The 27,644-nt window shown below is 45.4% G+C and overlaps 1 protein-coding gene across 1 annotated transcript in view; it reads left to right on the plus strand.

Annotated features, from left to right (window-relative positions):
- Positions 1 to 27,644, plus strand: part of RYR3 (ryanodine receptor 3) — a 195,396-nt gene that overhangs the window by 133,789 nt on the left and 33,963 nt on the right. The window contains exons 42-56 of the mRNA XM_072962745.1: positions 5,589 to 5,676; positions 5,778 to 5,870; positions 13,179 to 13,349; positions 13,667 to 13,726; positions 15,231 to 15,362; positions 15,830 to 15,942; positions 18,789 to 18,885; positions 20,499 to 20,605; positions 21,012 to 21,063; positions 21,612 to 21,668; positions 22,790 to 22,889; positions 23,039 to 23,118; positions 24,535 to 24,611; positions 27,097 to 27,170; positions 27,426 to 27,443. Of these exons, the coding sequence (XP_072818846.1) occupies positions 5,589 to 5,676; positions 5,778 to 5,870; positions 13,179 to 13,349; positions 13,667 to 13,726; positions 15,231 to 15,362; positions 15,830 to 15,942; positions 18,789 to 18,885; positions 20,499 to 20,605; positions 21,012 to 21,063; positions 21,612 to 21,668; positions 22,790 to 22,889; positions 23,039 to 23,118; positions 24,535 to 24,611; positions 27,097 to 27,170; positions 27,426 to 27,443 (1,319 nt within the window). The remainder of the gene's footprint in view (positions 1 to 5,588; positions 5,677 to 5,777; positions 5,871 to 13,178; positions 13,350 to 13,666; positions 13,727 to 15,230; positions 15,363 to 15,829; positions 15,943 to 18,788; positions 18,886 to 20,498; positions 20,606 to 21,011; positions 21,064 to 21,611; positions 21,669 to 22,789; positions 22,890 to 23,038; positions 23,119 to 24,534; positions 24,612 to 27,096; positions 27,171 to 27,425; positions 27,444 to 27,644) is intronic.

Here is a 27,644-nt window from a genome sequence, read left to right on the forward strand (position 1 = left end):
GAACTGGGGACACAGAAGGCTACTGTTCATGAACAGGCAACAAAACAAAGGACTGTTGGTCCCCATGGAAGGCAAAGACCAAAGAGGTATTTTTATTAGACCACACCATCTCAAAGTTTAGAAGCCTAAAATGTAGCTTCAGGAAGGTTTAATTTTGAAATACTTCATTGGAGGCGTTGAAAAGGACCCAGGGATATTTGGGGGCACATTGCTGACTTTTTGAGTGGTATGTCGTTCTGTTAAGGGCTGGGAATAGTTCTAAATATGCCTATTTTAGCATTAGTTGTATATGGTACATTGTACTTCCTGTTTGAAATAATTTATGTAAGATTACCTGTATTTAGCTTTTCAAAATAAACCCCTTACACACACTATCTATAGCTATACATGTATGTATCGTTTGTTACCTGGCTGGGAGGAGTTCTGCTCACTCTCTCAAAAGAAATCCTGCTTCGAGGGTCATCATTTTAGTTATTTCAGAGAACGTAATTATGTTAGCAGTTTAGAGAAGGAATTTGTCAGAGTTTGAGCTGCAAACAAAAAGGAAAGTAGAGTAAGTTTGCCCCGGGAATAGCTCTTTAACTGTGTCTGTCACTATTGACGATTGAGGCTCAGGATAGAGTGTGTTCCTCTTACACAGTTCTCTTACAACTGTTTGACAGTTGCTAAAAATGGCAATGTCAGAGAGTCTTTGAGATCATCATTAATTCATTCTTCCCCACTTTTCAACCCATTCTTCCCTGAACACCAGGCAGCTTCATGGCCCTCTGAGCCCTGCTTAGAAACACCTCCTACCTATGTGTGTGCCTTTACCTTCTTCAGGTCCTTTCTTCCCCCAAAAGAATTAGCTTCCTTGGAATTACGGATTGTGGAGCTGGCAGGAATATTAGAGATCCCTTTATCTTACCTTTAACGGGGTGAAAAAATACCCCCTTCTTTTTCCCAGGAGGCACATTTCCTGCCTCTGATCGTCCACCACGGTTATGGACGACCAGCGCAGCCCTGCCAACTGTCCCCTCCCGTTCTAGCTTCAGACGTTTCGAGCCATTTGTTTTCAACTCTTTCTCATTCTTTTTTTTTCTTCCAATTTTATAAAGATACAGTTGACATCCAGCACTCTATAAATATAAGGTATACAACGTAATGATTTAACTTACATATATCACAAAATGCTTTCCACAATAAGTTTAGTGAACATCTCATACAGGTACAAAATAAAAGAAAAAAATAATTCTTCCTTGTAGTGAGAACTCTTAGATTTACTCTTTTAACAACTCTCCTATAAGATGCAGTGTTAATTAGATTAATCATGTAGTACGTGACATCCCTAGTACTTATTTATCTTGTAACTACAAGTTTGTACCTTTAACCACCTTCATCTAATTCCCCCTCCCCCGACCTCAAGCCATTTTGAGTTCAAATCTGTAACTCCCAGCATCAGCTCTGATTTTGCTCTTTAGAGCCACACAAAACCACTCCAGTCTCTCTTGCGGCAGCTCTTTAAATATTGAAGAGAGCCATCTTGTCCTGTCTGCCTGGCTTTTCCTCGTCACATTCAGCCTTTGTACTTCTGTCAGCCCTGTGACAGCCGTGTGCCAAGTTTCTTCACCATCTAAAGCTCTCTTCTGAAGAGGCGCTTCTGTGGGTCAGTGCTGAGCCTGAAGCTGACCCAGAGTGAGCAAGGACTCCACGTGTGGCGTGGTCAGAGCAGGGCAGGTCCCCGTTCGGTCTCCTCATGATGGGAGCCCAAGTCAGCGAGGTTAAACCCTCTCTGCACGAGGCAGCAGCTGCTCAGATCTTTTCTGGAAATCAGACCCACTCAGAACAGAAATGAACAAATTTAGACAGTGCAATCTGGGGTGAAACCCATCTCTCAAACTGTTGAAGGGAATCCAGGTAAATCCTGTGCAGGGACTGTCTCAGCCTGTGTCCTCTACAAGAGGCTTTGGAACAAGGTGGAGATAAGCTCTTACCTCTGAGTCAGACAGTCTGTCGGGAGCACAGGAGCATGGCTTTGCTTTCTTTTCAAAAGCTGATAACTGGCTTTACTGTCTCGGAAAACCTGATAACTTGTCATTTTGAAAATAGCAGTCTAACTCTCCTTCCTTGTGCCATCATCCAAGATTTTGGTTTTTTTTTTTTTTTTTGGAGGGGAGGTAATTAGGTTTACTTACTTATTTATTTTTTAGAGGAGGTACTGGGGATTGAACCCAGGACCTCATGCATGCTAAGCGTGTGCTCTACCACTTGAGCTATACCCTGCACCATTGCTGTTTTTGTTTCTGCTTCACCTCTAAACCCAACCTTCTTCCCCACCTCCAGTCTTGCATCTCCCAGCTGCCTTTTGGCAGCACGCAGAGCAGATGATAAAAGAAACCCCCGAACCAGTTAAGTACCTCCCCAAAGGATCTGAAGTCTGAATCTTGAGAGAGGTCTGAATTCTGTGGAAGACTGGGAGCAGAGAGGGGAGAGCCTGGTTATGTCACTTGGGGGTAGGAAAGATCCAGGAAAATTGGAGAGACGAGGTCAGGGTCTTCTGTTCTCCTGCAAAGACTGTCTTAATCTGGATTGAGAGGTGCAGACAGTCCCTGTGCCTGAGGGAAAACATTTAATGAGATATTCTTCATGTGCACCCATTATTCTGAACCCGAAGGAAGAACTAGAGACAAAGAGTAAAGATCTGCCTCTTCGAAGAGGGGTGTTGAAGACAAAATTCATTCAACTGGAACTGCATTCCCATAGGAAGACAAAGCTATCAAGTCTTCTTCTTTCTCCTGCGAGGAAATGTTTACCTAAGGTTTTGTTTTCAGTGTTTCTGCTGCTCACACTCCCTAGGGCTCTTCTTCTTGGTGGCAGGATAGGATGTGACCCCTCACCTCTTCCCACTCAAGGCAGGGTGCAAACCTATACAGCTCATTTAAACCAAAACACTAAAGAGTGAACAGCTGGCAGTTCTGATAAAACTTGATGCTTGACCCTGAGAAGCGCTCCTGAAAAATCAATAGGAAAGAAATCAAAAAGCATTACCAATCTCAAGGCTCAAGTTTGGATTGCTTTTGGCTGCTAGTAATGGATACCTTATCGAGTGGCTTAAATTAGAAGTGAAATCTCACACACAAAAGAAGTCCAAAGATACCGAACCCACGGTCAGTAATTGCTTATCATTAGAGACCCCTGCTCCTTTGTCTTTCTGTCCTTAACATTGGCTTCCGTCTTCAAAGTTACTTTATGGTACAATGTGCCAGACTGCGAGCTATCATGTTTTTATTCCAGAGAGGAAAGAGAAAGGCAGAAAGGCCCCTTCAGCTCTCTGATCCTTCTTAGAGAGCTTTTCCAGAAGGCTCATCCAACAATTTCCTCTTCCATCTCATTGATCAGAACTTGGTTACGTGGCTGTCCCTCAAAGGAGGCTGGGTCCTGTCATCTTCAGCAAGGCACAGTGCCCCCCCCAAGTAAAACAGGACTTTGCTCCTAAGGCAGAAGAGGGGAGTGAGCGTTGGATAGACCACGTGTGGTAAAGCAGAGGCTAGCAAACAAGAAAGATTAGACAAGGACATCCGTGAGGCTGGAGCTCGAGGCAGGAAGGCCAACGTTGAGCAGACGAGAGAGGAATCCTCAGGTGGGCTCGGCCTCACGAGTCTCCTCTCTCTTCCTTAGCCCGGTGCCTTCCGTGAATGGGCAGAAGGCACAGGCTGCTCAGCGCAGTTCAGTCTCGTGTCCCAGGGCTTAGGGAACTGACTGGGTGCTGATAGCTATTGCCCCGCAGGCACCAAGGGACACTGGACTTTTTAGACCATTCTTGAGAGCCAAAGTTTTCTTTAAGATAGACAATTTGACTTCTCATGGGTTACTTTATGCAGGTATTTGAAAATGGCAACTCACCCAGGCCTTTCAAAATATAATGTAATTCAAAGGTGTAAGATACTTAGGGGCAAGATAACTTTTAGGAAATGACTGAATTCTGCTGCAATGTAGCCTTCTTGCCACCACTGTGAAATTTCTCAATGTAGTCTATTTTTTTTTTAAATGAGTAATGCCTATTTACAGGGAATTTCCAAGCCATTTCAGAGGGCATAGGAGATGTTTGGTCTTCACCTGTACACTTCAAACAACAATGAAAAGCATACTGTCTTATGAATTTCACTCATAAAAGTGGCTTTGAAAGGAAAAGGAGTGAGGCCTGAACTGTTCACAGAGGGTTCGAATTTCAGAGACTTAACAAGTGTCAATGACAAAATTAGATGTCATAATGACCAAGACTTTCCTAGTCTTGACAGCCTTGTGGATTAAACGAGGCTTGTCCCCACATGAAAAGATGTTCAACATTGCTAATTATTAGAGAAATGCAAATCAAATCTACAATGAGGTATCACCTCACCATGGGTCAGAATGGCCATCATCATGAGGTCTATAAATAATAAATGCTGGAGAGGGTGTGAGGAAAGGGAACCCTCCTACACTGTTGGTAGGAATGTAAATTGGTGCATCTACTATGGAGGGCCGTATGGAGGTTCTTTTAAAAAGCTAAAACCAGTTACTGTATAATCCAGCAATCCCACTCCTGGGCATATATCTGGAAAAGATGAAAATTAAAATTCAAAATGATACATACACTCCAGTGTTCATAGTAGCACTATTTACAATAGCCAAGACATGGAAGCAACCTAACTGTCCATCGACAGATGATTGGATAAAGATGATGTGGAGATATATATAATGGAATACTACTCAGCCATAAAAAAGAATGAAATAATGCCATTTGCAGCAACATGGTATGGACCTATACTAAGTGAAGTAAGTCAAATGAAGAAAGACAAATATCATATGATATCATTTATTTGTGGAACCTAAAAAAAGATACAAATGAACTTATTTATATACCAGAAGCAGACTCACAGACATAGAAAACAGTCCTATGGTTATCAAAGAAGAAGTGTAGGGGAGGGATAAATTAGGAGTTTGGGATTAACAGATACACACTACTGTATATAAAATAGATAACCAACAAGGACCTACTGTATAGCACAGGGAACTATATTCAATAACTTTAATAATCTATAATGGAAAAGAATTTTTTCAGATTCTTTTCCATTGTAGATTATAGAGCTGAATAATAATACATATATCTGAATCACTTTGCTGTACACCTGAAACTAACACAACATTGTAAATCAACTATACTTCAACAAATAAATTAATTAACTGATTAATTTAAGAAATACAGGAGGCCTGTCCCAAAACTTAAGAGAATAACCTCAATCACCTCTTCAGTTTAAAGGACAGAAGGAAAAAAAAAAACCTACCTTTGACGGTTTTGAAATGTTGATTTCTGGATCTGTTTGCTAAGGTAATCCTCTATTCTTTCGGTAAAATAGAAGTGATTATTGTAGGTCCTTCAAAAATGTTCAGTTATACGCCTCTGTCTAAGCACACCAGAAGTATACTGATATTTAGTCTCTCTGAAGGTTGCCTTCTATGCAGTTTTATGTGAATAAATGTGTGCATCTGATGTCGGTATAATTTTTAGGGTGTGACTGTTCTCATCACTGCTGAATTCCACAAGCATATTCATTTATCTTTCACCTCAGGTCTAACTGGCTCAAAAGCCCTGATGCTGACTCTGACCAGCTCTTCCGCATGGTGGCAGAGGTCTTCATCCTGTGGTGCAAATCTCACGTAAGCACTCACGGGGGCCCCGGGTTTAGAGTCGGCTGTGAGAGGTACACACCTCGGAAAACTTTCTTGTAATGTTTGCCTTTTTATTTCCCCCTACTTAGAACTTCAAGAGGGAAGAGCAAAATTTTGTGATTCAGAATGAAATTAATAACTTGGCATTTTTAACTGGAGACAGCAAAAGCAAGATGTCAAAAGTAAGTCTGTAGAAATCAGTTCTAAAGACTCTCCGACCTTGACCTTAACTGGGTGTCTTGGGCTATGAAGGGATTAGCTCCATACTGCATTTAGGTGGAACCACAAAACCCAACAATCTCTACTGTTGTTTCTTTGGGAATGAGCCAGAAGAGACTGCACTCAAATAAGCATGGTCATCACATTTTATGAATAAGTAGCTAGCTGCTTCTGTGTCAGAAAGTTTACGTTTTAAGACTTGCCTAAGGCATTCGAGAGGTCCCCGGAGCAAAAGCTGCTGTTACTTGTTTTAAAGTAGAGACGCCACGAAAAGACACGTGCCTAGAGCCAGCTTTTAATTGGCTGTGAGGAGATGGCCTTGCTTTGAAGAGTTCCTTGGCACATATATTTACAGTACACTCATTTTCCTCCTGTCTGGAACATCCAATAGCTGCTTTATTTCACCTGCGCTGACCTCTCAATGCCTTCTTTATTTTCCATGTGAGTTGCATTCAGAAACCCAAACATCTCCATCTGCCCTGAAGGAAATGTTTGAAAGAGGGTGTTCCAAACACCTGTCTGAAAACAGAGTAACCGACGGGTTGTGGTGCAGCAGGAAATACAGGATGGGGAGCTGGCCTCCGGGCTCCTCCTGAGCCAGCTCGGCACAGTGAGGCTTCTCTCTTTTTATTGGAGAGAATTCTCAGACGTCCTCCTTCAGGCGTACACCCAAAAGCGAGACTTACTTACATGCGCCGTTTCACTTCCGGCTCTTGTGGCTTACCTGGACTCTTCCTTGGAGAGATGTGCCTTGGTGAGGGCTGATTGTGCTGTCAAGTAGAAGTGGTGTGTCGCACCTGAGACGTGCATCTCTCTCACTGCTGGTATAGTGCTGCCTTTGAGGAACGTGAAGGTGGCATGTGCACGGGGACCCCTCAGAAGTGAGAACCAGTTCTGGAAAGATGACAGTCGTGGGTTGGTAGCAAAGCCCTTGGGGCATCTTTCCAAATAACCATTTGGGATGGAAGACCTTTGTCTGCAGAGCTGCAGATGAGGGGCTGGTATGACACCAAAAATGGAAACTTCAGCACCCAGAACTTCACCAAGCGTGCCTGGCTCAGGGCAGCTGCAGTCACTCTGAACTTTCCACCCCTTCTGTCTTTAAACTATGTTGACACTAACGCTTCTTCCAGCACCCAAAAATTGATTCTTAGAGTTTAGAATTTGGTATACACTGTTTAGTAAAGTTTGATAAATAGAGTTGTGCACATGCAGTGTAGAGAGATTAGGAGTGGACATCCACATTCAAGAGGAATCTTTGTTGCAAAAGAACCTTCCTTTTGGTGGATCCTTTTGTGCTTTAAGTAAGTTTTATTTGATTTTCCAAAGTTGATTTTGCACTTGACTTTTGGCAGACACGGCTGCTCATGTGAGGTACACGAGGAAGGATTTTTCAGACTCCTGATCCCTGGACATCCATCTCTTAAGTTTCCTCTGAAGGGTCTTCTTACTGCTGTCACAGGCTCTCCTCTGACCCTGTCCACCTACAGAAAGCCAGTGAATCCCAGACAGATTCCTTGGTACCTTCAACTTGGGGTAGATGCTTTGGCTCATTATTAAACCAGCTCACATCCATTGTTATTGTCAGCCAATGGCAACAAAGCAATGGAAATGACTCTGGTATAAGGATTTGGATCCCAGATGAGCAGAAATGGCCAAGATATCTCAACCCTCTGGAAATGAGTGGCTACTCAGGGTCCTTGGGTTTACACTTGGAAAGAGATGAGGTGACAAAAGAATAACATTTCAAAACTAACCTACTAACAAACTAACCTGAAATTGTTCATTCACCTCACTGAGTGAGGAAAAGGGGATGTTAGGGTTGTCAGAGGATGGTCATGTTCAGAATCTGTGCTTCTTCCCTGCTGCTAAGGTTAGTCTACAGGAGCAAATGTTTTCATTTCATTTCTCTTGACATTGTATGCCAGTTTTTCTCTCAGCCATGTTGGAACGGGTGAAAGTTACAGTGTGATGGATGTCAGGACTCTCCTTAGATGTTAGGTAGTATTTGCTGTGCTTCTCAGGGTAACGAGTATTCATATTGTTCCTGTCGCCTCAGTTGAGACACAAAGTACAGTAGTAAATAGAACCAGAGAGGGAAAGGAAGCGAAGTCCCACTCTTGGCCCACTCTTGACTGTAAGTGTGGTCTCTTGTCATTCACTTAACTTTTCTGGGCCCCAATTTACCAATCTGTAGAACAGGCTTGCGCTTACTGCCTGACTTCTCCCAGCTCTCCTAGTGTGCCCTGTCTGAAAGTCAGTTTTAAGTGCAACTCTAGGATAGAATAATATTCCATAAAAGCAGCACATTGTTTCAGAGAGAGATACCATGCCTCCAATAAACAGCAACTTGTAGCCATTTCTGGTGTTTTTGGATATAGAATTACGTATTGAGAGGACAGAGAGGGGGCATTCTCCTGATCATCAGCTGAATCCCCATTGCCTTTGCCTCCCTGAACTAGACGTTCTCTCTGCTACCCGATCTGAATGATCACCTCTGCTTGCTTTACTCTCTACCCTTAATGGAATCCTGTTTGTTGTATGAATGAAATTGCCCTCAATGCATGTGGCGGCCGTTGCAGAAAGACGTGTCCTGGAATGCTGCATGCTCACACACACGGCACATGCCACTGCAAATGGAAAGGAAGTGGGGAAAAAAATACCATAGTGGGCCACACTGTTCATACGTGATTGATTGAAGGTCAGTTCAAAGATGGTTTCTCTTTCCAGCAGCTAAAGCAGATTTGGGGAGAGCTCATTGGATATGTTGTTTATTTAATACCAGTTTGCAAATATGTGTTAAGGCTATACCTAACTAAGCCGAGCAAGTGTTTGTTTTGTTTTGTTTTGTTTTTAAACTTGTTTTGTTTTCTGGGAAAATGGCAGCAGCTTCCTCGGAGGGGAATGGTAAGTTAGAACATGTTTAGTTCAAGAAATGCCAGGTCCTTGACCCAGATGATGGACAATAAAAGAGATATGATGCAGGAAGTATCAGAGTGCCTCATTGCTCAAAGCCACCACTCCATGAGTGTGATTTCAGTGTGCTGAAAAGAGACAGGGAAGAGTTGAGAAGGTATCTCTTTGCTTTTCAAGGACATGTGAGTTTCCCCTTCCTCCCGGCTCCCTAGGTGTTCATTGGCCTTTCTGATTCCCTCCACCTTTTTTCACTTTCATTTCTTTTCCCTTTGCTCTTGCACTTGGGCAGTTCAAGTGCTCACTCGCTCTCTCGCTCTCTGCCTCCCTCACTCACTCTCTGCCTCCCTCTCCCTCTTCACTTCCCCCCTTTCTCTTCCTCTCTCTGCCTCTCCCGACCCCTCCCCACCCTACCCTCACTATCCTCTACCGTCCTGTCTTCTCTCCCTGCCCTCCCTCCTCCTTCTCTTACTTTCTCATTCTCAGAATGGCTTCCGGAAATGCACCTTTCCCTCTGCCGTCTAATGTTGGGTTGCCTCATCTTTTCCTCACTTACCCTTGCACTGCTGAGGAGCATGGCAGACGGTGCAAAAAGTTTGCTCTTGTTCCGAAGCCTCCCCCTGTGCTATGTCCTCCTCCAATTCCCTCTCCCCTAAGAGACTGTTTTTTCCTTAAGTTCTCACATAAATAGTTTATCTGATCATAAACTGTGGTGATAAAGTATGGGGAGATGAAATGATTTTGAAGGTGTAGGAATTCACCCATTTCTGCTGGGGAAATAAAGTTTCAAGGTGGGGAGGGTATAGCTCAGTGATAGAGTGTGTGGTTAGCATGCATGAGGTCCTGGGTTCAAGCCCCATTAGAAGAGAAAAAGTTTCAGCCAACATTAGAGGAAAAAAAAGCATCTCCGGCATTAGGAAAATGCATTGAGTTAACTAATCTTAGTAATATGTGAAGAAAAGAATAAAATTAGAGCCTACAGCATGTAGGAGACTTTGACCTAAAGGTCACAGCACAAGGAGGGAGATGCCCCATGCTTTGGGTTATGGGGTGATTCTGAACCACCTTGGATATTCCTAGATTACCTTTTTTTTAGCAGACCTTTTTTTAGAGGAAGCACACACTTGACCCCTTTGCTCAGTTCTCCTCACTCTTTTTATAACCACATATCTCCTGGAGGCAACAATGTGGTGGGTGGAAGAAAGGAAGAAAATGGGGGTCTTTGGTTACATGCCAGATTGTCTGCAACCCACCCAAGTGACAGGAGGGAGAGGGGAGGGGAATACATTAGATCTGAAGAGTTCATGTGGGCGGCCAGCTCTGAAGTCCACCTGGATCTGAGCATCACACACTCTGGAAGGCTGGTGGTCTCTGAGATGACCTTGCCCTGGGGGTGCACTGCTTGGTCTGGGTGTAAGTCCTTTTGATCCAATTAACCTTCATCCTAACCTCCCACTCCCTCTTCCTGCCATGCTCAACCGGCTTCCAGTGCCACTGGGTTTCTGTTGTGTTGGCTGAGGAACGGGGGCAAAGGAGCTGTGACTAACATGTGGTACCTTATGCCTTGGACCCCTGCTTTTACTGACTGACTTCTCCTTGTTTCTTTTCTCTTGTCTTTCCACACAGGCCATGCAAGTAAAGGTACAGGTCAAATGCATGACGTGTCTTTTCTGTCCTAGTATTAGAGGTGCCAGGCTCTGGCCACCCTCTGCACTGTGATCACCATGGGGGTGGTACAGAATGGATTTTCCCACCTGGAGGTCCCCCAGGCCTGCTCCAGGGAAGACAACTGCCTGTCAAAGAGTGAATGTAGGCCTACCCACCCTTGGAATGGGGAAGCCGGGGAAGCCAGCCAAGCCTCGCCCTATCCGAGGTCTCCTTGCTATCTCTGCTCCCTCCCCCAGCTGCCCACTCTGCAGCCAGCCCGCTAACAGAGACAGGGATGCCGCCGGGTCTGAGCGCCCGGGAGCCTCACTCCTCTGCCGTGCCCCGCAGGGGCCTGCCTGCCATTAGTGGTCCACACTCGACATTTCTGCCTATTGTGCAAGGCTCCCATGAATCAAATAGAGTTTTCTAAGGATGAAAGTCAAGGATTTGAAATCAGCAGAGAGCCATGAGTTTGGCATAAAATGTGCCTAAACCACATTTTGGTTGGAGTGGGTTTATTCCACATTTAGAATAAACCCAGGGACAATTTTCTAGTAACCTATGCAGATGTTTGCTAGGAAATATTTCTCTCTCTCTCCTTAATGTGTGTCTGTTGCCATTGTCCTAAGCCCTCTGCACTCAGGAACCAGGTCACATGTAGCTCTTAGTTAAAAAAGGAAAATGGAACCATGGCCAGGTAGATGGGTGGGTCTGGATGTTGGCTCAGACTCTTAACTGCTGTGTGTGACCTTGGAAAAATCAGCTAACTTCCCTGAGCATCATGCTCATTTATAAAGCTGACTTGTTGGCATCTCAGAATCATTGGAAAGATTAGAAACACTTTATCTAAGCAGCAGGCACATTGGAGTCACATCATATATGCAGTATTCATCATGAGAACAACGTGAGATTGGCCAAATAAAATAACCAGAAATTATTTAAGTCGTGGATCAAATCCACATGGTTCCACTTTGCATATTTACTCAACTGTCTACTCAGTGTTAGTACTTACCTTCTACATGTCTGTGTTCATGACATCTCATGGTTTATATACACAAAACTGGGTTCTATCCTTTATGGATGATCTAAGGTATTTTCAAGGGTAATTTAGACTTTAAATGAGTTTTGCCTTAGACACAGCCTTTAGAATTCTATGCCTGGTGTTAGAACATGTAAGGAACCCCACAAGCATTCAGTAAAGTGCTAACTCTCTCAACGAACTTGTGTGAATCTGCTTTCCATGTGTGTCTAGAACACTCCGGAAGCCACCTCCCCTTCGCCTCACCACCCCCCTGTTTCTCACTGCTCTTTCCCACTGCTGTCCGGGGTCTGACCTGTTGTTTTGGAGCACCGGGGACAGTCGAATTGTCTGGCAGTGTTTGGCCAGACCAGGTTCTGCTAGCTGGGGTTTCACCGTGGTCTCTGTGATGTAACCAGCTGAAGGTGCAGCCGCCACAAGCTGGGTAAAGGAAGTCACCTCCATTTTCAGGGTGTCTGTTAATAATTATGAACCTCCTTCCTGCTTTGGAAGGTCATTTAAAGAGATCAGCCCCAAGGCGGTGATAATTCTGAGCCTTACTCTCCTCTTAGAAAGCCAGTCCTTCATAAAATGAATTCTGTTCCCGCCCAGGGTCGCGGGTCTTCCAGGCCAGTCTCAGGGGAGGCATGTGGCCCGACCCCTGCACCCAGAGCCCTGTGTCTATGTGCCGTCGTAAACCACAGCGCTGCTACCTGGGTGCTGCAAGCTCCCGTGGGTACCCCGTAAGGCTAAGCTTGGAGGGGCCCCGACTCAGTCCCGTCCTGGTCCCTGACTTAATTCTCTGCTTCTGGCCATCCAGCCCTCCCCCATTTCCAGCAAATGCCCACCCAGCTGGGGCAGAATCCCTTAACTGAGGTGTCGTGTGGGCAGCTTTGCCCTTCTAGAGCCTGCTGGAAGGTGAGGTCACTGCAGGGCCTGTCTCCTTGCGCCCACCATGCCCCGCTCCTGTGTCGTGGGTGCAGAAGGCCCCGGGTTGGTCGCCTGGGTCTGCCACAGCCCGGTGCATTGGCCTCTTCTCTGAAACCTACCACTTCACTGGTTCCCAGAAAGGGGTGAGGAAGTGCAGCCAAAACAGGCAGATTCTCCTGGACTCAGGGCATTCCCTTCTTGCTTGTCTGCTCTGTTTCTCCTAACTTTCCCCCAGCCAGATCCCAAAGCCGCCGTACCCGCTTGAGGATTCCCTTTCCCTGTGGGGATTTGCGTTGCCTCGAGGCAGAAGCTGAGCAGGGACGTGGGTGCTCCAAAACAGCAGCTCCAGCCCTGGCTGCCAGCAGTGGTTCCAGGGTAGATGCTCTCTCCCTTGTTTACTGCCGCCCAGCATCAGGACTCTCGGTTATTTTCTGCAGTCATTTTGTCAGCTTATCAGGGCATTCTTTTTGGAAAGACACCAGTTTGTTCATTCTGGCCAGGAGCAAGTGAGCAAAGACCGTGGGTGTTCGTGCTGTGTCTGGTCACGTGGTTCCGTGAGCATGCGCACAAGGAGAGGTTTCGGGGTCAGGGCCAGTCTTCTATAGCCACGTGGTTGTCTTTGTTTAACATGCTCCTTTACTGTCCCCTGAAATGTAGAAAGGCCCGACGTGTACTCATGGGGCCACAGGAGGCAGGGTGCCTCTGAGGCGAGGCAGTGCCTTTCAGAGTCACTGAGCCCCTCTGTTTCTACCTCGTCTCCTAGTCTGGAGGACAGGACCAGGAACGGAAGAAGACAAAGCGGAGGGGAAACTTGTATTCCATCCAGACCTCCCTCATTGTGGCTGCGCTCAAGAAGATGCTACCCATTGGTTTGAATATGTGCACCCCAGGTGATCAGGAGCTGATCTCCCTCGCAAAATCACGATACAGCTATGTAAGTCGCCCGTCTGCTTTGGCTGTGCATGTAATGCAGGTGGTGTAATCGATGCTCAGCCCCTGAAGGGTTAGTCCTCCTGCCCTGACAAGCAATGAACGGAAGCCAAGGTGCACAGAGGGAACACGTCCTCGTCTTCACAGCTGACTTGGGAGTCAGCACAGGCCCTTTGGGACAAGTCTCTGTCATTTCTCTTCTTTTGTCCATGTGATAAAGATCCCAGGAAAACTGTCCATTGGCTCTCAGTGCATCCCTGTACCCTGCTTTATATTTCCATAGTGACCTATAGAAATAAAATTTAACATCTCTTTCCACAGAAAGATACAGATGAAGAGGTGAAGGAACATCTGCGGAATAACTTGCACTTGCAGGAAAAGGTGATACGGCAGGAAAGCAATGAGAACTCACAGAGGCTTCCTTCTTGGCTTCAGGGTGCCATCCTCCCACTTGGTTTACTCATGTTTCTTTGAAAAATATTTTCTAAAATCAGTGTCAGAGTACTTGTGTTTAGTTGGTAGGACCGGCTCTTTGCCCTTATTTTTAAATTTTTTTGCCTTTAATTTTTGTTCTTTCTTGGCTATTCCAAAGAGGATGCAAAGAGACACCCAATAAAACATGTCTTCCCCCCTCCCACTGTGTGAACATCAAACCAAGCAGGGAGGTTAGATTAAGACACAGAATTTACCGACTCTGAGGCTTGTTAAAGAGTGAAGCAGACACCTGGGGGAAGTTTTGGCACTTCCAGCTCCAGGGATCTGAGTTTGTATATAAAAAAAAGAAATCCACTGAAATAATCAGGACCAATTTTGATTTTAAAGCTATTTGAGATTTTTTTCCAGGATTGCAAATCTGAACAACTCTTTCCTCAGATGCACTATGTTATGCTCTAAGATGCAAGACTAACCTGGCACAAATGAGCCTCTTCTTTGCATCTCAGACGTATAGGAATGGAGGGTAAAATATACCACAAAAAAGGTAGTAAAAAGAAATTCTAAATGCCAGAAAAAAAAAAAGGCACTCTAAATTATGGTAGTGAGGAGACGATGATGCAGTTGGAGAAACCTGTAGAGCTCTCCAGCCCAAATCCGTATTGTAGGAGCTGGAGTTTTTAATAACCTAAGAGTGTGTTGCCTAATTTTCCACGCTGTGCATAAATGCAGAGCAAGAAGCTTACATAAAATTAGCCTTGAATCAGTGAAACCCATGAATCTCCTGCAAAAACAGCCATAAAACCACTTAGGGACTCTCCACCTGCTAGAATATGGGCTGAGATGCCAGTAAACAAAACTCCTCCCAAAGACAAGTTCATATAAAACAAATAAACAAACAAAGCGTGACAGGAAATCCACCATTAGAGAGTCTGAAAATAAGGAAGAAGTCAAGCCTAAAGGACTACAGAAAGGAATTTTTAAAGTACGTTTGAAATATTTAAAGAGATAAAGGAAGCAATATAAACCATAAAGTAAGACTTGGACATTATGTTTTATAAAGGAGAGGGGAAGTGGGATTGAAAAAGACCTCGAAGTGATTTAAGGAATTGAAAAATAGTGAAATTAAAAATCCAATTTATGGGTTAAAAAACTGGGTAGATGTAGCTGAAAAGAGAATTTATGAATTGGAAGACTGATCTAAGGATATCATAATGCAGCACAAATAGAAAGGGAAGGGAAGTATGACAGAAAGGTTAAGAGACATATAGGCTAGAAAGAGAAGTTCCTATAAATCATCTACAGTGTTCCAGAAACAGATTGCAGGGACAATGAGAGAGGCATTAATAGAAAAGAGTCTTGATTACTGTGGAACCAAGTTGGGAGTGAAAGGCTTTTTTGATACAAGAGGTATAAGAGATTGCTCATCTCCTGTGTGTGCTTCAATTTGCAGTCTGATGACCCAGCTGTAAAGTGGCAGCTGAACCTGTACAAAGATGTCTTGAAGAGTGAAGAACCTTCCAACCCAGAAAAGACAGTGGAGCGTGTGCAGAGAATTTCAGCAGCTGTCTTCCACCTGGAGCAGGTAAGTAGCATCTGCCCTGAGGATTGAGGGAGCCAGACTACCTTGAAGAACACAGAGCTCCTCTCCACCCTCAGCCCTTAGTTAAAAGCACCCTCATAAGACAGCAAGGAGCAAGGATCATCCCAGCTCACCCCAAAGTGTCATCTTGGTGCCTTGTGGTAGCGAGACTCCTCCATGCTTAACCCTCCCAGTGCTTTACAGATTTTTGGCCATTAGCTCAAATGGCCCATTCAAGTTTGCTACTCATTTATAAAGCTGCTGTGACGCAAGAAACCACCAAAAGCAGTTGGGAGAAGGAAAACCCGAGACTTCCCCAAACTGAATCATCTACCGCTGGGCACCTTTGCTAACTACAGTTGAGAAATCAAAATTCATCCAGGGCTGAGAAGTCTAGGCTGAGGTGACTGTCTTCTGCCACCCAGATCAGCCCACTGTGCACCTACCTGCCCATGTGATTTTCTTCTCAGGTGGAACAGCCTTTGAGGTCCAAGAAGGCAGTCTGGCACAAACTGCTGTCAAAGCAGCGGAAACGGGCAGTGGTGGCCTGTTTCAGGATGGCCCCTCTCTACAACCTGCCCAGGCAAGTAGTCTGTCATTTTTCTCCTGGCGTGTGAGTCAGAGATGGGAGTTAAGGTATCCTCCCACATCTGTGCCCTCTTCTGGCCCTGACACTCATGATCCCAAGGGTAGAATTTGGTTGGAGTCCTTCCCCCATGGAGCCATAACAGTCTGCATGTAGTGTAACGGCCTACTCAGGTCATCAAGGTAAGCATAAAAGCTGAAAACTCACCTAGACTCCCTAGTGCCCCCAAGCCTGCCTCAGCTCCCCATTTTGCACTGTAGACTCAGCCACATGAGCACATGGAACCTCTCTAGTTTTTATTTAGGTAGGAGTCTTTGCAAGGATGTAAAGGTACCCTGAAGAAAGGGAACTGTTTTCTAAAATACTTAACCCCAAATTCCATCCAGAGATCAAACAATATTTCCATGTTCGGTTACTTGGATGACACCAAAATTACTACATTTTCTCAGCAGGTACCGAAGTGTCACCTGAGAATCCTTTAGTGTGAAATACTTGCCTTTAAGATTAAAGAAGGGCACTGGTTAGAGATGTCCCAGGAGGCCAGGCATGGGCATGATGCCTTTACCTGATTATTCTATATTCTGATGTCAAAAATACGTGAAGGCTTTTCTGGAATATGTGTGAACGGGTGTGCTGTGTCAACATAGGGCAGAGCATCGGTAGAGAGCAGGCCAGTGTTGACCACTGAGACTGACTCAGTGCCGTTGGTGATCTGGTAACATTCCCATCCTCAGACCAACTGCAGAGTCAGTAAGTTTGGGCCTTTGATCCATAATCAAAGCTGGTAGTTGAATATCAAGCACTGTCTCATCAACTTTCAAATCAATAGGAGTATCCTCACCTGCTCAAGAAAAATAAATGGACTTGGCCAAGTAAATTCTGAATCCCATGTAAATAAATGTGCTTCTTTGGAAAATCGGATGAAAGAATATTCTTGTGCTTGACATTTTGCTTTCATCGAATTGTGCATCCTGGCCATCGTTTGTCCGTAGTGTCCCATAACCCTGTCCCGAGCTGACTGGCCAGCTGAGCTCCCCTGGTGAGGGTCTCTGAAGACGGTGAAGAATCGTGGCCTCTGCAGCACCTGCTCATAAGGTCTCTTGAGAAAGCAGGCTAGTGTCTCTGGAATGGGGTGTGGTGCCAAAAACCAAGTAGAATTCATTAATAAAAAGCTGAAAAATGAAGTCAGGCAGTCATGGGCTTGGAGGCTGCTGAAGTCCTGGCAGAAAAGTGAAATGTATAGCCCCATAGAGAAGGCAAGAATGCACGGGACTTTGGTCTGTTCATTAGTAGAAGTGGGAAAACAGCAGGAGGCATTTGCTTCCTTCCCCCGCCCTGGGTGGAGAGCTGTGTCTGAGGTTGGGCTAGTTTGAGCTCCAGAAGGGCTCAGCTCTAAGCACACGTCTCTAGGGCCAGCTGGGCAGCAATTCCATCTCTCAAAAACAAGCATTTTTTTTTCTAAAGCTACTGAAAATGTTAGTACCATCCTTTACTGTTTGGCTTGCTCCTGCAGCCGTCCTACCCCAGAGTGGGTAATAGTAGGTCCAGGAATCCCCGTGTCCTTGATAAAACGTGGCCCACACCTAACCCAGCTGTTTTAGAGGGGTTGCCCTGGATTCCCCCCTAGCCTGGAGGATTACATGTAGATTTCGTAACAGCAACAATAAAAGCTAAGAAGCTAGTGGTGCCGACCACTCCTTTTCTCCGTCTTGTGAGGATCTAAACTGCACGGAGTCTTCCAAACTAAAGGGCTAAGGGGATGTATTTTATTATGTGAAAATAGTTTCTCTGATGTAAGTTTTTAAAAGAAAACCTGTATGCTTTTCCCCAGACACAAAATTAACAATTTCTTCCTGATCACCTTTCAACGGGTTTGGCTGGAAAAGGTTAATGAAAAAACTCAGTATGACAGGCTTATACCCATTTTAATGGTAATGTAACCTGTGGAGAGACCCCCCTCATTCTCTGCACACTCCTCCTTTCTTGACCATGATTTAGCCTGACCATAAAAACACAAATTTGTACAATTTTAAAAGGATTCTGATTGGTCAGATTTGGAAGAAAGATGGTAGGGGCCATGTTCTACCAGAAGCCATGACCAGGGCTCAGTGACGCTGGTCTTAACCTTGACCTTCCTTCTTTCCTCACGTTTGGGTGACCACTTACCTGCTCATCAGTGGCTCGTGTTCCCGGAAGTCAATCCTGGCTTACAGGGAGTAAGTGGCTTGTGCCAGTCTGTTCAGTGTTCCCAGACACCAGGGCCACCTCTAGAACCCATGAGGCATGAAGAAGGTTGCCAGTGAGTGCATCACACCCAGGCCTTGCTTCCCAAGTAGAAGCTGGAGCACCTTGCAGCTGTGGTCCCTCTGAAGCCCTGTAAAGAAGCCACACTTTGCTGTTTTCAGTGTATCTGAGACTTAAATCGCTTGCCATCAGCACGATTTAGATTGGATGACCTGGATAGGTGTTTGGCCAAAAGGAATAACCAAACTGCCACATTGAGCAGATACTTTAGGACCGTTCCTCGGCCTAATGAATGCTTTCTCATTAGAGGGCAAAGGTGATAAAGACCTGGTAAGATCTTGGTAAGAGGATGACCGCTCCCTCCGGGCCTTGCGCTGATGGTTTTTAGTTCATTGAGAAGGTGTTCCCAGCTTTCAGGAGCTGCCATATTGGAGGGTTCTGGTTTCTTTGAAATGAATGCTTTCAGTGTGCTCCTGGCTCCCCCTGACCAATCAGAAGATGAGAATTGTACAAAACTGCTTACTAACCGTTAACCACCCAAACTAAAACCAGGTGTCCCGTGGACCCCTCTTGACCTCACTCTCACCCCTTCCGCTCAGGCACCGCTCTATTAACCTCTTCCTCCATGGCTATCAGAGATTTTGGATAGAAACAGAGGAGTATTCCTTTGAAGAGAAACTAGTACAGGATTTGGCTGTAAGTACTGACTCAACTGGCAGCAGATAACGGGTGCGAATGAATTTGATTTCTGTATTCTTGTGTGTGCGTTATGACCGTTTAAGATTCACAACAAATCGGGCATAGACCTTTGAAAGGAACTAACTGGAAAAGTTGTCAGAGGAAGCCCTGCTAATAGTGATAAGAGCCAGAGGATAAATGTCACGTGGAAGTCCTGTGTGCATCCTCCTCCTCATCATTCACAACTAATATTTCGTGGGATGCACAACCATGCTCTGGGAAGTTCATGCTAAGATTTGAGCACCCTTGATGGCGGGAGGCCAGCCCACCCTAGCCAAAGCCCTGCATTTCTGGTCAGTAGCTCTGCTTTGGGGAAGGCACATCTAAGTCCCCTTCCTACATCTCACATTTCTGTAGTTGGCCCTTCTGGAGTTTGCCATACCCCATCTCTAACAGGTCCATGCTCTAAAACTACTTGAAACAACACGTGAGGGGAAAAGCTTATTTCAGCAGCACCACTGAGCGTCGTCCTCGTTCAGAGAGACAATAAACCCTCCTCTCCTTTGGCCAGGACCTCGTTCTTTTCCTTTCTCCTTATTTTTCTGTTCATCTTTTTCTCTCGTCCCTACTGTCTCCACTAGTCTTACCCTGTGTTTCTCATATTTACTCTTTCTGTGTTTCTTTCTCTTTCTGTTTTTCCCGTCTTTCCGTTTATTTTCCTCTTTTCCTCTTCCTTTTTTTTTCCTTTCATCCTTTTCCCCTCATTTTCCTTCCAGCCCTTCGTTCTTTTCATACATTCCCGTCAGTGAGAAAGACAGGTGCTTGGTTTCCCACTCTCTCCATTAGTGTGAAGTTGACAGTGAACATCCTTTCAACCCTCCCATCCTTCTGACCCATTCACACAACCTGTGTAGCTCACACCAATTAACTGAACAGGGCCCCCCCCCCAGCTGGGTCTGCCACTGCTGGAAAATCCACCTGTACCTCTGGCAGCAGCTGCTGTTCTCCATTCTGTGACAGGAGGTGGAGAAAAGGCTTGGTGAGAGGAGAGGCTGCAAGGCTCAGGGCTCCGAGAGGGCATCTCTCGGGAACAGCAATGCTCTCAGGGTGAGGGGTGAGGTCCGGAAGGAAAAATGTCCTGCTGGGTGGAGTCTAGAATAGTAGTAGATCCCAGAACGGCCCCAGGGCTTTGTAACACTTGCCCCCCCCCCCCGTTTCCAGCCCAGCTCTCCAAGAGGAAGGTCAGGTGTTGGCCGAGAGATGCCGCCTGGGGGGGGGGGCTCTTCAGGGCTTCCCCCCTGAGCGCGGGTGCCCAGAGCTTGCATGAGAGCTCCGCTGACCGGGGTCTGGAGCTCCTCCCCTGCAGTCAGGCTTTTGCTTTTCCTTTCGTTTTGTTTTGACCCCAAATTGGAATGAGTTTCTTTGACTGGCTGAGAAAAAGATCTACTTCATTCCCAAACCTTGCATCCTTAGGGCTTGTGTCCTGAAATAGACGTATGACGCAGTGGTTTCTCTTTGTGCTTTGAGTTGATGCGCTCTGTGCCTGGTGCTTTTACCTTCTCTGTTCGCGGGCGGTGCGGTGCCACGTGCTGAAACCCATGCCTAAAATCTGTCTGCCTTGGTTTGTGTAGAAATCCCCCAAGTTGGAAGAGGAGGAGGAGGAGGAGACGGAAAAGCAGCCAGACCCACTTCATCAGATCATTCTCCACTTCAGCCGCAACGCTCTCACGGAGAGGAGGTCAGCCCCCCAGGGCACCCTGCTCATCCCAGGCACAGGCGCGGCTGTGTCCACCCAAGACAGTCCTCCAGCAGGTGGCCGTGTGCGCAGAGGGGATGCCAGATTTGAGCAGCCCTTCTGGCCTGCCCTGTTGTTGGCCATCAAGGAACCTCTAGAGGAACTAGATAAGCCACGACCCTTTCATCATAACGCCTGACACTGAGTCTGAAGATTAAGCAGCCTGAAACTGTCATTTTGTCACTGAATTCCTGAATGCTGACCCAGATTTTCAGAGTGGTTTCTAGGAATCTGGGGGGGGGGGTTCTCATTCATTCGCTAGTTCATTTAACTTGAGATTTATACAGCAGTTAGTCTTTTCTGCCGAGTCCAAAGGTAGCCTGCTAAATATTTTCTCCATTCTTTCCAGCAAACTGGAAAACGACCCTTTGTACACGTCCTATTCCAGCATGATGGCCAAGGTACGCCTGGGTTTTCTGCCCGTTGTCTGTCTTTCCGCTTCCCCTGGACCTCTTCAGGCACACAGAAACTGTCGCATTGAGTGGGAGGCCTGGGACTGGGTCGTGACGTGGGCTCCAGGCGTTGTACAGTTCATGATGGGAAGGGGCATTTTGGGAGTCACATCCTGGGTTTGTCTCATCATATGGCCGAGCCCCTGGTTCCTGTTGACAAAGCACCAGCTCCCTGTACTCCTGTCTCTCTATTTACACCAGAACTTGACTCAGTAGAAGAGTTCTGTGGTTAAACCAGATCGGTCTCCATGGCCTGTGTGATCTCAGTGTTCCCCTTTCTCATTTCTGAACCCCTTGGTAACTGCAAAAGTGGTGTTTAGAGTAGAATGTTGCCCTGCAGTGGTCAGAATGTTCCTGGTTTTACAGAGTGCTGAGGTCCTGGGGTGCCCATGAGTCACATCCCCTCCCCTGGCCTCACATAGTCGAATCGAGTCTCGTTCACTAGGCTCCCCTTTCATTTGGTTGTCTGTCTTCTCTCCCTGCTCCATGGAATTCAGAGTTGTCAGAGTGGGGAGGACGAAGAAGAGGAGGAAGACAAGGAAAAAACATTTGAAGTAAGTTTTGACTAAGATTGAAGTCAAATGCGATACCACTCTACACCAGTCAGAATGACCATCATTAAAAAGTCTATAAACAATAAATACTGGTGAGGGTGTGGAGAAAAAGGAACCCTCCTACACTGTTGGCGGGAATGTAAATTGGTGCAGCCACTGTGGAGGACAGTATAGAACACCCGAAACTAACATTGTAAATCAACTACACTTCAATAAAAAATTTTTTAAAAATTGACGTCAACAGGCGGGCCTTCAGGGGTGGGTGCTGACAGTTCAGCTACCCTGTGTGTCTGGTGGCAAATGCACAAGTCAGCCTGGGCAGGCACACCCATTAGTGTGGTCATTGTCCAGCTCTCGGCCGAGTGAAAGGTAGCAGGCCGCCAGCCAGTCAGCCGACGGCCACGCAGCTTTGTTCTCCCGGGAGACCTCCTACATCTTTCGAACAGGGGCCACAGAAGGGCAAATTCAAATGTTCCAAAGGGAAAATTCAAAGCAGTGGAGACACTGGATGGCTTTTGCACTGTTATTCTGTAAATGTATTTAATAACGATCACGATTTTGCGGCAGTGCCGGTCCCTGCATCTCTCAAGATAATACTATATTCGTTTACTCATGCTGTTTTATAGACGAAGTATCCAACAGTAGAAGTACATGAATGTAATTACAGTTCTGGGAAGCCTGGACATTCTAGCACCTCCTATCTTGTGGAGTCTCAGTTATGTGTGGTCTGAGCATTCTGGTTAAGCTGGGGGTTCCTACACTCAGGCAGATAGACCCCCGCTGACCCCTCAGCGGGTTTTCCTGTATGACTGAACATTGAAAACAAACACATTTTAATCTGGGGTCACTTCTTATAATTATAGCATCACAGGAGAATGGACTGTGTTACCTGTCAGTACAAAAAGTAGAAAATTTAGCATCAAAATGTGAGTGAATTATGGGTAGACAGTTTTGGAAAGCCGGGCGGCATCTAAAAATGAACTTGAGAGGTCGGCTTTGTTTGAAATTGTGTGTGTTGCCTTCTGAGGCAAGTAGAGATGATCTCTCTCAACTCACTTGATCAGGATGAATCCCCTGAGGGTGAACAAATTTTTACCTTCCCTTTTTTTTCTTTTTTCCAGGAGAAAGAAATGGAAAAGCAGAAAACCCTCTATCAGCAGGCTCGGCTGCACGAGCGCGGAGCCGCAGAGATGGTCCTTCAGATGATCAGCGCCAGCAAAGGTGATTCCTGGGGTGCCTGCACGGGCCCCTGCAGCTCCCACGGAGATGTCACACTGTGACGTGAAGCCATTATTTATACGGATAAAGCCCAGTCGGCGTGATTGACCCTCTGTTTCCTTGGTGATTCAGTTGACTCTTCACCACGGCAGGTGAGATGAGCCCCATGGTGGTTGAGACGCTGAAGCTGGGGATCGCCATCCTGAATGGGGGCAACGCCAGCGTGCAGCAGGTAATGGGGACTCCCCGGACAGGGTGCGGACCTCCTGCGCTGTTCCCACTTGACAGCTGTCACACTACCGGGAAGAGATATTGACTGTGCTGCCGAGGTGTCCACCCAGAATCACCTTGACTGGCGTTTGTCCTTAGTGGCCAGTCATATCTGAGTAGCTGGGAACAGGGAAGGTTTACCCAGGGTTCAAAAAGAAAGGCATTTCCTTCTTTTCATCATTAGCTGATGTCTTTTCTATAGAAATATGCTCTAGAGGAAGTTTTCTAAGCCTTACATTTTTATTTCTACTTACTAGCTGTCTTATTGTGAGCAAGGAGCCTGATCAGTTGAGTTGAGGTTCATAACCAACCCCACACACCTGTTGTGTTCATTCATATATTTATTCATTTATTTAACGGCTGTTTAGTGATTGCTGACTATGCAGTAGGGCCAGGCTCTGTTCTAGGGGTGAGGGTGTAGCAGGGAATAATGCAACTAAAAACCCCTGCATTAAATGAGACAACACACAGAGACATACAGTGGAGTGCCTGGCACCTGGAATGCATTCAGCAATCAGATTTGGAACTGGCTACAGAAGACAGAAATGCACTGTCTCCTGAGAACTCCAGGCTCTGGCTAAAAATGAAAGCATCTGTGTGCACAGGAAAATGAAATTTCAGAGACTCTTGGCTTTCTCGAGGGTTATATCCCAGAGCCTCTGAGAATCCCCACATTCAGAACTACCATTATTGCACGTAATTTTTCCCAGCCTTTAATTTATCCCAAACAAATTTCCCATTAAGAGCTACCATTTTCAAAGACACACACTTTCTGTTCTCTTCCGTCACCAACCCATCAGTTAACTTTCTTACAGAGCCTTTACAAAAAAAAAAAGAAAAACTTTTTTTTTTAATATGTCAGATGAAATTCCTGGCTTCCCAGTAACAAAGAACAGAGGAAGCTAAGTCTCACTGTGAGAGAGATACTGAGCTCTCAGCTAGGCTCATTTACTAGCTAAGCTACTTGCTCCGGTGCATGAAACACCTTGCATGAGCTGTTCAGATTACACCTCAGCAACTGTAAACATGACTGGGTCACAGTCCCGGCACCTGTTCCTAAAAAGAAGAGACTTCAGACCGCAAATCTATGAATGTCAAAGATCTACTATACTTTCAATACCAGTGGCCCTTCACAAAATAGAGCATCCGCCCTAAGAGATTCTGGTGCCATGAGCAGAGGCGGGGCTGAGCACGTGGAAGGCTTAGTCCACAGGTGGAGAGTTGTGATGCTTACCCAGGGTTACAAACCACCGCCCTGGGTCTGACTTGGTGTTGCGTGCCTGGCTGGGACCTGCCATCTGTCCGTCACAGTCAAGAGGGTCAGTATTTGTGCCATAGTTTTCATTGTTTTTCCTTTTTAAATGTGTCTCCCTTGCAGAAAATGTTAGATTACCTAAAGGAGAAGAAGGATGCTGGGTTCTTTCAAAGCCTTTCTGGTCTTATGCAGTCTTGCAGGTAAATACAGGGAAACCACCCATTGCATTTTTTTTAACCTCTTTATTATTCAGGGGTAGGAGGATGGGGTGGGGATGGCCACAAAATAAACTAGTTTATCTTGGAATTACTGAGAAAGGAGTACCTACTTTGGAAAGCTAAGAGGATGGAGCATTGTTCCTCCAGCCTTTGACATTACCTTTGAATAGCATTCAGAGTAGAAAATGTAATCTGCACACACACACATCCCTACGCCTGTTTGGTGCTTTAATTGCCCTTACCTCCTTTTTTGTTATCTTGTTTTCTTTGAAGCTGAGTGTTTTTCTTAAACATATACACTCAAAAAAGTCAAACCAGAAAATAATGGAAAAAAGGAGGAAGCCCTAAGGAAAACTCAAGGCTGTGTGTTCACTAGACCCACTAGGCACTTTGTTAATCACTATCCTTAACAATTCGTTGAGCCTGAATAGGTATTTAGTGGGTACATATTTTGACACATCCTTTTTGACAAAGGTACATCCTGACATGGGAACATTTTGACATTGTCTAAAAAACAAAGCGTTAAACTTTCCACGTACATTACCCGGTGGTGTAAGCCTCCCCTCGTGGCTGAGCCCCTGACACGTGAACAATAGGTAACCAGAAGTCATGAGGTTACCCTACTTGCTTATTTCAGAAACAAGCCACCCATCTTTCTAAGAAAAGTGTCAGCTTATTCTCCAAGATTCACATGTATTTTGAATAGTCTGCAGCTCATTCTGAAGGCAGTCAAAGCTATAATTATCTAGCTCATTTGCCTCCAATTAATAATTCTTAAAATTCAAACATTGGTCCATTTGAAAACATGGAGGATGGACGTTCCTTTTTGGTGGACTTCGTAATATTGCAAGCCATATTTAATCGGGTAAATATTGTACCCTGGGGTTGCAGAGAGCATATTTGAGCTGAAATGCAGTCCCTCTTTCTCACCTCCATTTTTTCCCCCACCAACAGCCAATTCGTTTATTACCTCTCTCAGGAAAAGACAATGTAGCGTTGCCAGACCCGACTCACTGAGGATCAAATTGTACACGTTGACTCAAAGATGGCAGAGATTAAAGCAGTTCCAGGTTGCTTATGCAATTCTCAGTTAAGCTTGTGAGAGTTCTCTTGGTAGTCTGTAGTACTTAATATCGCTAAACTCATTTATAATGATGGCTTAGAGGGGCAGGTGACATACCTGTAGAGGCCAACTGAGTTCTAACAGGAATTTTAAGATATTTGAGTGGCTTTTTGTTGATTATAAAAATAATATGTATTTGTGAGATAATGAAGCATTAAGGAAATTAAACCATTTGAAATGGGTGTTTCAGGATGGAGTAAGGGCCAGAAATGTCTGCCGTACAGATTGTCTCCTGAATCAGAAGTGACGCTTCAAAGCAGCTGTGTCCAAGTGTCCTGTTTCCATATTCTCTGACAGCAAAACCAAAATCAAAGGAGAGTTTTGTGTTACTGAACAGACCCTTTTTACAGAATCTGGGAAAACCCAACAATAAGAGTAAATAAATCTCTTTGAGATTTATCTAAATTGCAGAACATATGTGACTCCCTAAAGAGGGAGAGGGGGTGCTGGATTTTTCCCTGTAGTCTTTCCAATCCAATAGCCACTTCCTTTGCCTGATGGTGAAGGGAAGAGGAGGTTTTGCAGAATCTTACTGGACTCAGCCATACGCTTCCCTAAGATCAATATTCTTGTGAGATTCTGTGTTCTTATGTTCTTATGTTCATATTGGGGAAGGAGTAAGACTCTATTAGAGAAATGCAGTGAGCCCCAGTTGGAGATTTATCATTATTAGCCTCATGATTGATTTGTAGTTGTACTAGGGCTTCCTGGCTAAGTAGGATCTGGTGGTGGATGTGACTGGGAAGATTGAGGAAGGTGAGGACAAATATGAAAGCCAGCTTGTCACAGGTTCAGGAACATCTAGGGATACCATTGCCCCTTGAAAGCTTAATCTTGGCTACTGTTGGCTCCTGAATGATGCAATAAAAGGGTGTGACCCTTCAAAATCTGATCGTTTGCAGCTCTCTCCATTGGTCTTCATCCTAAGCACTCAAAGCCACAATTCCTTGTGATTCTCAGAGAAAATAGGTAAACATGGGAGATGAACATTAATTAGTGGAGTTTAAAGTGAACTTGCCCTTGAGAAATCTTAGAAATAGATGATTCCTTCTTTATTTGGAAAGCCTTTCTAAATCTTCCTCCAGGAGGAAGGACTCAAACTGGACCAACAGTGACAGTCGCCATAAATGTTTCTGACCCCTGTCCTTGCGTGTGGCGAGGACTGTGAGCTCGAGGCATCACAAACCCAGGGACTCATAGGCTCTCAGCCGCGCTGTAATGCGTTAGTGCGTTTATGATAATACAAGGACAGGACGTTCTTAGTTGATGGGTATATTGACATTTAGAAATCCGTTTTCCCAGTGTGCATAGCCCTGAACCTTGTTTTCTTTCATCTGTTACAAGTGTCCTCGATTTGAATGCATTTGAGAGGCAGAACAAAGCTGAAGGCCTGGGGATGGTTACTGAGGAAGGAACACGTAAGTAACTCAGGAAGGTGAAGGCTGCTCTCTTCCCGATTAAAATCCTAGTTAACTATTTCCAGGTAGAGCCCCTGCTCGCTGCTACTTAATCCACAAGGACTTGCTAAGTTTCAGCAAGATGTTTCTACCCTTAGTTTTGATAGAGCGCATCCAGGTTGATGTGTTCCCAGAGCCAGCCGTAGCTAAAGACAGTCTCTCTTGACGTTTGTGGTTTTCTTACTGTGTCTTCTTCTGTTTTTCTCCGATCACCAGTCATTGTTCGTGAGCGTGGTAAGTTTGAGTTTCTGGCCTGAGCTCCTACCCTGCGTGTGAGTCCTAAGGGATCTTATTTAATTGCCTCAGCACAGACGCATCTTAGGCTTGGTGCTTGCATGTTTGAGTTTAACTCAGTAGTTTGCTGTTTAATTAAAGAAGTGTCTTCCATCTTCCAAAGCATGGGTTATGGACTGTAAACCATTACTACCATCAGCC

Source organism: Vicugna pacos, chromosome 6 (genome assembly GCF_048564905.1).
Source record: "Vicugna pacos chromosome 6, VicPac4, whole genome shotgun sequence".
Lineage (NCBI taxonomy): Eukaryota > Metazoa > Chordata > Mammalia > Artiodactyla > Camelidae > Vicugna > Vicugna pacos.